The 13,158-nt window shown below is 34.8% G+C and overlaps 1 protein-coding gene across 2 annotated transcripts; it reads left to right on the forward strand.

Annotated features, from left to right (window-relative positions):
- The first annotated feature begins 22 nt into the window (after positions 1-22).
- Positions 23-10,427, forward strand: LOC113508322 (sodium- and chloride-dependent glycine transporter 1-like). 2 transcript variants are annotated; one of them, XM_026891288.1, is made up of 13 exons: positions 23-2,592; positions 3,475-3,634; positions 3,831-4,118; positions 4,195-4,348; positions 4,489-4,621; positions 4,846-4,980; positions 5,058-5,161; positions 5,249-5,486; positions 5,570-5,698; positions 5,774-5,983; positions 6,060-6,233; positions 6,409-6,579; positions 6,729-6,814. In XM_026891288.1, exons 1-12 carry the CDS (start codon positions 2,512-2,514, stop codon positions 6,541-6,543), a joined length of 1,941 nt encoding a protein of 646 aa, XP_026747089.1. In that variant the 5' UTR covers positions 23-2,511; the 3' UTR covers positions 6,544-6,579; positions 6,729-6,814. The 2 variants fall into 2 exon arrangements, with proteins under 2 accessions (XP_026747089.1, XP_026747087.1); XM_026891286.1 differs by lacking the exons at positions 23-2,592; positions 3,475-3,634; positions 3,831-4,118; ... (6 more) ...; positions 5,774-5,983; positions 6,060-6,233 and having other exon boundaries at positions 6,488-6,579; positions 6,729-10,427.
- The last annotated feature ends 2,731 nt before the right edge of the window (positions 10,428-13,158 follow it).

Consider the following 13,158-nt stretch of genomic DNA (forward strand, 5'->3'; position numbering starts at 1 on the left):
ATATTGTATACTCGTACGCTTGATAAAAAAATAAGAAGCAGCGTGGGCAATTGTTTTAAAACCGTTGTTCTATAAAATGCACCAAAGAAAATCTAGACATAGAAAGAACAAATTGGGATCATTGGTGTTTGGGTACCGCGTGTTCGTAACTCCAATCCTCGTAATACGCAGCAAACTTGACATAATGATTCCTACACTACTCTAGTATAAAAACTATATAAATGAAAATTGCGAAGGAGAACTTATCATGAGTGGAATCAGTACCAAATTGTAATGATCGTGAGTATTCCGCCCCGTATTAAATTTACAATTACTGTGTAGAAAAATGCTTACTAGAATACGAACAGTGTTGTTTTAATCTTATTTTCATTCAATCATCGGCCATTACAAATAGCGGAATTGGGGTTACTTAGATATTTCTTTCGAGCATTAATTCGAACGCAATAAATAATTATGAATTAAGAGCACACGTAACATTAATATGGTAGTTATCTATCATGTCAGTGTATAAGTATTTGTTAATAATGCTATCTAAACTTAAACCGAAGCCCGGTTTTATCTACACTTTAATCAATCTCAGGCAGCGTGACACACGTGCATCGATCGTTCTATAAACGAATTCATCCTCAATGAATGTTTAAGTATGTATGTAGGATCCTACCTTATTTACTAAACAGTAATTCTTAAAGCTCTTTATAACAACCTTCCATTTTACCATTCGCATTAATTTAGTAAATCGTTCTAGATCGCCATCCACTTAAATCAAGAGGTACGCCTACGCTATCGGGAATTTCGCTCTCTTTTACTTATGCAATATCATCAGGGCAAAGAGAGACAGATTCGCATTATAATGGAATATAAACTCAATGCTCGATGATATTAATTCTATAAATATGCAAATCTTGATCATTGTTTTGATTATCTCTTGCACGCATGAACTTTCGCGATTGCTTCGAAGGGAAATTAAAGGTGCACACAGGCGGATATAAGCATCGCTACGTTTACGTTTATCTGTTTCCCCATATCCTACTAGTCAAGTCTGGTATAAAAATCGACATGTGTATGTAAAATAGCTGATTTATTCACTCTATGAAATAAAACTTTACATAATAGAGAGCGGCTTAGATATTAAAAAAAACAAATACTTAGCTTTTTTCTCTGAGTCTGTTCCGACTTGCAAGAGGCTAGTCATGATTCGATAAGTTTTCCAGTTGCTTTTGGGCAAGAAATATCTAATATATTAGAAACGAATAAGATGAACTAATAAATGATAAGAGTATGTATAAATTAATTATCATAATAGATACGAATGTGGACTATTTTGCCGTAAATATTTTTACTATCTTTAAAGATCTAAAACGACATTATTCCTATGGATATACATATTACTTAAAACAATTAGTTAAACGGTAGGTATGTATTGGTAGACACCTGAAACAATACTGCCAATACACGCTTTAGACGAGTGATATCTATGGATCCGGAAAAAGTAAGGATATGGGCATTCATACCGCGCTGTATCTAAGGATGATATGAGTAATGCAACGGCCCAGTTTCTGCTTTAATAGACCATCAAAGCATACATCAATACAAGTTCTTAAAACGATTGCAATAATAATTCTATAACGAAGAGCTTGTACCTGCACTGACCTAACCTAATGTCGTACGGCGTCAATACCACGTTTTGGGTAACAATGACATGCTACGAGAAATGCTACGTGCAACGCTGACGTTTATTTCCCAAGTATGATATTATTTTAACAATGTAATTATCTACAATTTAATCTTGTCTTGTCCTTTAGTATTCGATGTTTTAAGTACATATTACATAAATTTAGTGTAAATTAATTAATCTTGGTAGGTATCGGTACCAAGCTTTTACTTCTACTTTACTTACCGGTACCTATATTTCAAACGATGTTAAAAAATATAATCATAATTGATAATTATTATTTTTAGAACGCAATTTAAGCCAAACCGGTGCGTGGGTATCACACGGTAGGTGTACTATGTCACATAGAGAGGCAGGATACAAGGGTTTCGAAATAGCTTACACATTCGTGAAAAAATCTCATAACGAAAGACCTATGCTATGTTCTCTAGTGAGCTTCGAGAAAATTTCCATAATATGATGTAGTAGTGAAGAAAATTTTCACAACGGGGTGAAGAAGGGTGCGGGGGAAGCGGAGGCGGAGGCTTGATATTGACCTAGATGTTCATTCAGAGTTCGGTCGATGCGAAACTTGACATCTGCGCGTTCCTGCGTTTTGTATTTTTCGATTTAATGTACACTGAACTCGCTTGCTGTGTGATTTATTTCGTTAAACTACTTAGTTTAATGTCTACTTTGATTCATTAGTATTTTCGTGATACATGTCGTTTAGTTCTAGCGAGTGTGATGTTATGTGCGATACTCGGTGTACCTTGTGTCATTGACGCGGTGGTGGCTGCTAGTATAATGCTTTATCACTTGTTTCTGTTTAAATAACTTAAATACTACTTTAATTTAAGATGTCTAAGTCACCAAACGCCATGGAAACTCAAATCCCCGCTGTGACTAAGAATTCAGCAATGGATAAAACCGATGTCGATGTGAGTACCTTACAGGATTTTCCTACCCTGATTTTAAGTTAAAAGTAATCCAATAATGTGTGAAGAACATAATTTCTATGCGGAATTTCCTTAATTATAACCGTGTTAAGTAGGTTTTTAGGTCCTATTGAAATATAGGTCACATGCTACATGGAATATATAGGTACATACTTATATCACGTAACAATGACGGTGTTGAACGGAGACGACAAAACTAAGCTTAGTGCCAGCTGATTTGTTCACGTTATGATATGTTCTTTCAAATTGCTGCAGGACTTCACTATTTTAAGTCATGAATCTAAAAACCCCTATACAGATTTATCAATATATGAAAATGAAATATCATAAAGTTAAAGGTCATTTTCAGGAATAGCAATTATACATACTTATTCTTAATTTTCGACGTAGATCAGTCATAAGCAATTTCTGCGGATTCTAAATGACTGATATGATCATACTATAAAATAGGTATTTAGGTAAACGACGCTTAGGCGGAAATTGCAATTTGATTCATGACATGGAAATGACAAATCTCTTCTGACGTATCTTAAATATTCAACATAAATATAATGAATTACACGAGTTACCACTCATGTAATTCAAAGTGACTAGTTAAATATATCACTATGTAGAGTCGATTTTCTCAGCGCAACGTTACTAATTAACGTACTAATTAACTTGGTGTACCTAGCCAATTAGCTATAACATGAATAGGTGGACATCATGGTCATTCTTTCATGATGCCTAATTAATATATTTTAAATCTCGATTTTAACGCAAACTTGACTGATTTGTTTTAGAATTGACATTGTATCAATGTTTCGATTTATTTTTTTTATTTATTACTAGTCACGGAATAAATTAATGTTGTATTGTTATTAGTGCAAAGAGGAGTTGAATCAGGAGCCAGCTGGAGAAGACGCAGAACCAGCGCGTGGAAATTGGACTGGACGATTCGACTTCTTACTGTCACTGCTGGGCTATAGCGTGGGCTTGGGCAATGTCTGGCGATTCCCTTACCTATGCTATAACAACGGGGGAGGTACAAAATACAGCTTTTTTATTTATAAAATGCGTTGGTTCCACGGACAACCAACGTCGATGCATTGACCTTTTTATGCCTGCTGCCCAACTGGGGCCAAATGACACTGGTGTATTTAATAATTTAACTTTAGAAAGTGACTTCTACATATCTGGATTTCTTTAAAAAATGGTGTAATAATATTCTTTTGTTATAGGGGCATTTCTTATTCCATTTACTGTGATGCTCATAATCGCCGGCTTGCCTCTAATGTTCATGGAGCTGTCGTTCGGTCAGTACGCAGCCCTGGGGCCTGTAGCCGTGTACAACAAGTTTTGCCCTCTCTTCCAAGGCCTTGGTTATGGCATGGTGATAGTATCCAGTATTGTAATGCTGTATTACAATCTTATCATCGCTTGGACGATTTACTACATGGCAGTGTCATTCATGAGCATCTTCTATCAATTGCCCTGGCAAAACTGCGACGCGGAATGGAGCACTGAACGTAAGTGTCTAAAACCTCAACATGAAATATCATAAGATTAAGGTAACAATATTAGTAATGTTTCTTTTGTTTTTAGATTGTTATTCCTATGAGGAGGCAGACAGTTGTGAAGCCATTAACGGAACATATTATCTGCGACAATGTTTCAATCAATCTTACGCATCAATACAGAAAATTATTGCTTTAGCTGACGGAGCACTTCGGCGACCACCTGCTGAAGAGTATTTCACGTGAGTGCCTATTTCTATTTTCTTCCAGATGGAATTTAATTAAGTTTTATAGGAAAGTACATATTATTTTCACGTCCAATACAAGAACTTTCGAAGATATCAATAATTGTATCAGAATGAGTGTATTTTTTTTTTTGTAGAAATCAAGTACTGGGACTATCATCAGGTATTGAAGAAATAGGCCAAATTCGTCTGGGCATGGCTCTTTGCTTGTTAGCAGCTTGGCTGATTGTCTTTCTTTGCTTGTGTAAAGGTGTTCAGTCTTCGGGCAAGGTAAGAAAAGAATCGTCTTTTATAATGTTTATCAAGTTTTAAGAACCCACCCATTTTGTGAGTTTTGTATTTAATAACTAGGAGTAAGTTTACTGTGTGACAAACAATGAATTGTTTGACCCTCTTTGACTTTAAAGCAGTTAATTTTAAACTTGACACAAAAGTAATAGATGTGCGGAATACCGTTATGACAAAAATAAACCCTCCGTATTCAATTATTACAGGTCGTGTACTTCACCGCTCTTTTTCCATATGTGGTGTTGGTTATACTGTTTTTCCGAGGAGTAACATTGCCAGGAGCGTCGACAGGGATTCTTTTCTATCTAACACCAGACTTCAGTCAACTTGCTAACGCACAGGTACCTATACTTTGGCACAGATATTAGCTTGCACTGTTTCGCACAACATGTGTTATGCCTTGTACAATGTATTGCAGGTATGGGGTGACGCTGCTGTCCAGATATTCTTTGCGCTGAGTCCGGCATGGGGAGGTCTTATAACTCTTTCTTCTTATAACAAATTTTCTAACAACTGCTACATGTAAGTATAATAGTAACATCATTCCCTAATTTATCCTGTAGAGACCTACAACGTATTTGCACTCATTATTTATTCTTTAATTTGCAGAGATTCATTAATTGTTGCCGTATCCAACATAGCAACATCCTTTTTTGCTGGTCTGGTAATATTTTCGGTGATTGGGTTTCTGGCACACGAATTGAACGTCGAAGTCGACCGAGTCGTCGATCAAGGAGCTGGACTAGCTTTTATCGTGTACCCTGAAGTTGTCACCCGACTACCTGTTTCTCCCCTTTGGTCTATATTGTTCTTCGTCATGTTGTTAACTCTCGGTCTTGACTCACAGGTATGAATATTACTCATATTTTTACGAGATAATTTTGATTAGCCGTATGGTAAAACAATAATAAATGTTATTTCACATTGCAGTTTGCTCTCATGGAAACGGTTACAACAGCTATATTAGACAAATTTCCCAATTTCCGTCAAAAGAAAGTTTGGGTTGTGCTAACAGTTGCTGTATTTGGCTATCTAGGTGGACTTATCTTCACAACAAATGTAAGTTATTGGTACACACTTTAGTTTGAACTTTCCTTTTCTTCCAAGCATTTTCTAATTATTTATTTTCAACAGAGTGGAATGTATTGGCTCCAATTGATGGATAAATATGCTGCGAATTGGTCTGTCTTGATCATAGCGATCGGCGAGTGTATTCTAATAGCATGGATCTATGGTGCAGAGAAGTTTTGCGGAGACATCCAACGAATGATCGGACGTCAGTCTAAGCTGTGGGTTTTCTTTTGGAGTGCGATGTGGCGTCTAATTACACCTGCGGCTTTAGTGGTATGTATTCCGATTGTAAATATTTTTACAGCTTAACTGCATAAGATTTAACCATTTTTGTTTTCTTTGATAATAGTTTATCCTTGTGTTCAACTGGATTGAATACAAACCAGCTTCGTATGGCTACTACGTTTATCCAATGTGGGCTGATGCCGTGGGATGGACACTTGGCGTTCTGCCAGTTGTCGTGGTGGTTATAATGGCTATCGATCAGATTTGTAGTGGACCTGATGATCTCACCATAATGGAGGTAAAAAAAACTAGCTCATAAATCCAGGTACAAATAAGTAAAGTATTCAGCGTAAATTAAAAAGCCACAGAAGTATTTTAAATAAGTAACATTCTAATGTGTACCTATAGTAATCAGTTTTTTACAAACTTGCAATCTGCGATCGTGCAAGATAATAATCACTGTTACGCTGCAGAAAGCACGAGTGCTGTCTCGGCCAACAGAGGAGTGGGGGCCGTCAGCGTCAGCGGTGTTCCGGCACGAGTCGGAGCTGTCGCCACCGGTGCTGCTGCTGCACGGCCGCCCCGTGCTTCGCGAGCGTGGTGCTTGACCCCCACATACCCATCCGCTTATTGCTATGCGAAAGGTAAAAACCTGTTGTTACTAAGCGTGGCGAAATGTAAAGTGATAAAAAGGACTTTATTCTTCGACTTTCTTTTTTTCTAGTTACGTTATTTAAGGCTCTCTTTAACCTGACTTCTTAAAATACAGAAGTGCCTATTTAAACATTTTCAGACATCGCAAGACGGCGGAGATTCAACATCTATTACAAGTGGTATAGAAAACGAAATTAAAAAACCAGGCGCCATACTGAAAACCAAAAGAAACTCTATTAAGCGAAAAGTTCAAAACTTAAGTCACGAATCAGATGATACAGTCATAGAACCTCTGCTGCAGAAGGATAAGGAAAAAAATGACACCTCAAACCAAAGTGCCAAATATAATTTGTTGTCAAAAACTAAGACTGATTCCAATAATGACCGTGGAGGCGATAAAGATAAACTGATACAGGATGACAAATCATCAACAGTTAATGTGAGTAACGTTGACGACATAACTTTACCTATTAACATGACAGACGCTACTACGTCAAAGTATACTACTACAGGGCCCCTGCATAATCACATGAATACAAATATGTTTAGTAGTCATGATTCTGGAAAAGGATTTGTGGCACCTAAAACACAAATTCTTGTTGAAATCGATGGAAGTAAGCAAGGCGGGTATAGCCCCAGTCCACTTATTTTTACAACAGCAAAAATACACACAGATGGTAAAACAAAGCACATGGAACCAGTTCAAGTTACGCCCGTTCCTATATTATCTACCATTGAAGTAAGCGTGCTTAAAAGTGGAAGTACTAAAGGTGAATCTTCGGGGCTCGTTAATTCTAACATAAGTGCAGTATATTCTACTATTCCTAAGAACAACATAAAAACCACAGAAAAAGATAACAAAACATCGATTAAGGCATCAGAAAACACACCGATTCCACCATATATTGTTGGTACAAAAGTTTTAATATCGGGTGATAAAACAGTCGTTACTAGTTCTGAACTGAACAAAAATACAGTATCGTCTTTAGCGTCTAAGGATCTAACAACCAATCAATCAAAAATGAACAGCGGTACTTCAAAAAAAGATAATACAATTGATAATAAAACTGTTGGCGAAAAAAATTCGACTAAAGTGCCAGTGACACTTCAAACCACTAAAGCAACTATAATAGATGAAACAAAAAAAACTGTTGCAACAAGCGAACCTACAAAATTAGTAGGGTCAGTCAACTCGAAACCCATAAATAATACCAGTAAAAGTGGTGGAGTTGTAAATCAAGTTGTAAATGCAGCACAAACTAAAACTGATGACTTCAAAAATTCAGAGAAGAAAACTGAATCTCATAATAGTCCAACAGTATTTGGCTCTATCAAAACACAAAAACCTGAAAGTATTAATAAGATTACCGATAAATCTTCATTAAATTCTACTATTTCTACTAACAATAGACAATTACAGCGTCAAAACATAGTGTTAGATTCTGACGACCCAAATTCTAAGATAGAACCGCATATGAACTTATCTGCTACAAAAAACAGTAAAACAGGTTCTCAAAACTCTGAGGAAACACAAAAATCAAGTTCTGGTCCAAAACAAGCTAAATCTGCAGGTAATGATTCTTTTAATTCCAGTGATAAAACAGTCTTGCCAAAAATAAGTGCCAAGAATGCTCCAGCTACTAGTGTGTCTGCTGTACCTATCAGTACTGCCTCAAATGTTAACAGAACAGTGGCCCCAAAATCTCACCCGGCCCCTGTTCAAAAATCATCTCCTCCTGTATCTACCAATGCAGCAGCCAATCAAACTTCAACTCCCATAATAAGCACTGCATCTGTAAAAAATCCACCAAGTTCTGATAGTAAACCACTTGCAGCTAATAAATCATCAACTCCAATAACAACAACTGTAAGTAAGTTACCTTCTTCAATAGGTAGCAGTACCACAGCTAAAAAATCTCCAGTAAACACGACTACGACTGTAGTTGATAATAAAACTGTTACCACCACAGCTTCTGCTGTTTCTTCTAACAAGACGAAAACTACAGATACTAACAAAAACACTTCCTCGGGTACAGCAGTTGCTAAAAAAATACCTACATCGAACCCTACTTCATCTGCAATACCTATTACACCTACCACATCATCGAATCAAATTAATTCAAAGTCTACTGTTTTAACTGCGACTTCAATGGAACCAACAAAAAATTCAATAAATAATGTTGATGAATTGGGAACCGCGGTTAAATCAGGAGTTCCAAACCTTAATTCTACGACAAGATCACCAGCAACAAGTACCGCGAATGCCAAATCTGCTCCAGCAACTAATACAAAGACGAAAGTTTCAACTAACCCTTCAATTCAACCAAACGCAGCAACAGCGATCAAGTCACCTACAGCAATAAAATCACCCACATCAGTTACAGCAAAACCTGTAACGCAACCTAAAAGTGTAAGTAAATTAGATAATGCTAAAGAGAATTTATCAAGTAGTAGTGGAAAATCATCAACATCTAAAATAAATACAACAGTTACGCCGGGAATAACAAATGTCACACCATCAACTACAACAACTGCAATCGATTCCTCTGTTTCAACATCGAAGGCAGCTTCGAGCAATAAGAAAACTGACTCAAAATCCAATGAACTAAGTAACGGTAGCAAGATTTTTAAAGCTTAACAATAATTACGGTTTGAGTTTTAGGAGATAAACAAGTCGCTCAATCCATAGATGTAATAATTAATTAATTATGTGACGAACTTATTACAGAATATATGAGGTGGGGGAAAAATATCGTATTTTGTATTAGGTTTGTTCAAACTTGTATAGTACTCTAATACCGACCTTTTTGTTAAGTCGTTTTTTTACTCCAATTTTATAAGTTGTGTTATGTTTCTTACACCACTTTTAAGATATGGTAATCTTAAACAAGTCATACACACTCTGAACGGGCTTTAGAGTGAAGTTTTTTAAGGGCTTAAAATGCTCATTGAACGGTACAACTAAAGATATTTTGATTCAATGTTATGCAAAATACGAAAACTTTTTCCCCAACTTTATATTACGATACTTTGACAATCTAAGCATTGGAATATTTAAGTGTTCTAGGTTGCACAGTATGCACACGTCACTTATTTCTAATGACATAGAAAATTCCTTACTTGTCGCTCAGTGTAGTGTACTAGTATGTTAAACATAGATGTAAATACCTATCATAGTAAACTTTTTGAACTGAATGGTCAATGTGTTAATAATTTCTGTACGTATGAAATCATACTACTTAATAAAACATTTTAGAAACTAGTTAAAGATGCGTGTTGGAGTAGTGCATTTTAGGAAAGATAAAATAATTGTGTCACAAGTTGTTTGCTCATAAAGTAAATGAAAGGAATTGAAAAATATAAAAAATGTATCTTGTATTTTGTATAGTTAATGGTTATTTTAATCCTTAATATTTCTACCAGCATTATTTCAAGTGCCCATTTAAATGCTTTTACGTAAAAAATGCAAAGCAATAATATGTAATAGTATGTCAAAACATGGAATGTAATACGTTGACGGATATATGGATGGTAGGCTAGTGGTGCTAAGAAAGACATAATATTTTTCATAGACAATATTATTGTTATATTTTCGATACCATTTAGAGATGATTACCAAGTTTCATCTCAAAGCGTCAATTTAAAACAATATTTAATTGATGTGAATCAGTTACTGACTCAGAGCTCGAACATATAAAACGTATGTACCTACTAATTTACAGGTGTGAGGTAAACTTATTTATCAATGACGAGAGAATAAATTAAAAACGCAGGGTAGAAACTGATAATATGAGAATTATTTATTAATTAACAAACTACATTTCAATAATATACAATTTGTCACTTTGTAATAATTTTGTAGAAATATAAATGTTAATCTTATGTGGAAATGTTTAAATAATTATTCATTAATTGTATTAACTGCAAAAATTTCATTGCGTCATAAAAATAGAAATAATGATATGACCGGGATTGGAGAGAGTGCTGTATAATCATGAATTGAAACGAATTATAAAGAAGGAAAATGGTTGATGGTGAATTTTTGACTGTTATGTTTTCGTGTCTATTTATAACATAAGCTATTTAACGTTATTTATAAAAAAACTCTTACTAGTACTTTGTCACAAAATGTTAGTGTCCCTACTATAAATTAATGCAATAATTAAGGATAACAAAACTGAAATGCATATTCACGCTGGCGGCCGTTTATGATCGAATATTTGTACCTATATTACCGTTTATATATTATGTGTTCATCTATCTGTATGTATCGAGCACAATTTTAACGGTCCTTTAAAGTAATACACAAAATGTAGAAACGTCCAATTTACAATGGATTCCGTCTGCCTGTAGGTGTACTATATATTTGCACAAATGTATTTTTCCTTATTAGTTATCCGATTTTTTTTTACCGTGATAGCATAGATACCGTAACAGTTGTGTAGATATTATGTTTCTTACTGTTTTAGTTCAGTTTTTCCTTGGGCGAATGTTTCAATGTGTTACAAATTAAAATATCGGAGGTATGAATTGTTGCAAACTGAAAGTGCCAAACTTTGAATAACGTTAATAACTAGAGATGAAGTCAAAATGTAAAATTTGAGATGAAATAATTTGGTGGAATATTCGCTTAACGGTTTAAGTTTGTAATCAGATTCCTCCCCTAGACAAGTGACGATGACGTACCAGTGTATGGCAGGGATAGTCACGTCACTTTGCTAGGGAAAAACTTGAATTACCTAAAACACAAACTAATCGCACATTATAATTACGAGTATTTATCAATAATAAAATGATTGACGCTGTGTTATATTACATTATACTATTTAATATTATATTGTTACCCTCAACTTTTATTATTTTTGACGTTAAATACTTGGTCCTAAAATTTATATAAATTGGTTCGAAAGAAAGCTGTATAAATTATCGCAACTATCAGCAATCCATTTCTTTTGTGAGGATTGGTTACGACTGTAGTCTTTTTACATTCCTTTTAAAGTTTATATAATTATGTCAATTTTATCATCATGTCCTACTAACTATAGCTTTTTACTAAACATCCATTACCAAATTAGCAATTGTGGTTAAATCTAAATGTAAAGTAACTGCCAAAGAATTGAATAGTGATTAAAATTGTGTTTTAAGCCATATTACTTATTGTAAACCCCTTTTAACTTCGATGTCCTTAAATTGCTAAGGAAAATTTATTGCAATAAATTGTACTTCTAAACGTAGACACCTTATAACGAATTAATGTTACGACAGATACGTATTATTGCACCCTGTATAACAAATCTTGTAATTAGTAGAGTTAGGAAACAATTATTTTGTTAAATAATCACTTAGATGACTTTTATCTCGTTCATAATGTCACCTTCGACCTGTAAATTGCAAGTAGTAACTTAATTAATTTAATTTGATTTTGCATGTGTAATGTTTATTGGAGATAAAATATTGTATTCGAAATTTACTTATTAGGTTATTAGACATCAATGAGTAATGGTTCGTTAGTAGATATGCTTAAAAGATATTAAAGGTTATTTGCACTGTTGATGAGTATTTAAATTCAATTATTAAAGAACGATTGTGTAAGTAGGTACCTTAACTAAACTGTAGATATCAAGTTAGTAGTTTAGATTTGTCGTTTAGATACTTTACTCAAATTGTAGGATTATTAGTGTTTAAGAAATTATAATATTTAAGTTAAGTTGTTATAATTTTTTAGAAGACTTTATTTTGATAACTATCATGTTTTATCCCGTAGGTACTGAATTTATAAATGAACTTACATGAAATTTATATGATTATTGGAAATGTAGTCCACCTATTTGTTTTCGAATAGGTACCTACCCGTTTAGTTGTCCAAACATACATAATAGGATTGTTCGTTAGATTCACGAGTAGGGCAGCGCCGGCGCCAGTGCGCCAGGCGCGCTCGGGGCCCGCGCTCGCAAGGCGGGAGGGTAGCTCGGGAGCGAGCACCGCTGTACCCAACACGATGGCACGCGCGGTCACCACCCATACCGACGCACCGGTACAGGGCAATATGGATATTGTGTATTTCCAAAATACGTACGTATGTATCTACGTGACAATTAAACGCCTAAATTGATTAGCATATTGTTGTTGAACTTGATGTATTTTAGAGAATTATTGATCAAATCGATGTTATATAGATGTTTATTGTAAATATTAGCTTTAATTGAAGCCAAAGATGTATGGAATGGTCTAGAGTGTTATAGAAGGCTGTATTTTTGGGTGATATTTTAGAAGGATGGCATCATATCTTTCATACCATATTTAAAATAACATGATATACCTAATAACAGATATGCGATGAGAATGGTCATAGAAATGGTAATGATGTGATAAATGCAAAAGGATTTTAGTTTTAGTGTTGTTGTGCTATTAATAAAATATGTTCAAATGTGGTTATTTGCTGTTTTATTTCAGCTTCAGGGCTGAATTGTATCCTTTGTGGTAGGGCCCTTGTTCATAACAGAGACTTTGTAATTATTGAATGATGAAATTCTAAAAGTCTAATTTTCTGAAAATATTTGATGCCACCT

This window comes from Trichoplusia ni, chromosome 2 (genome assembly GCF_003590095.1).
Source record: "Trichoplusia ni isolate ovarian cell line Hi5 chromosome 2, tn1, whole genome shotgun sequence".
NCBI classification, from domain to species: domain Eukaryota; kingdom Metazoa; phylum Arthropoda; class Insecta; order Lepidoptera; family Noctuidae; genus Trichoplusia; species Trichoplusia ni.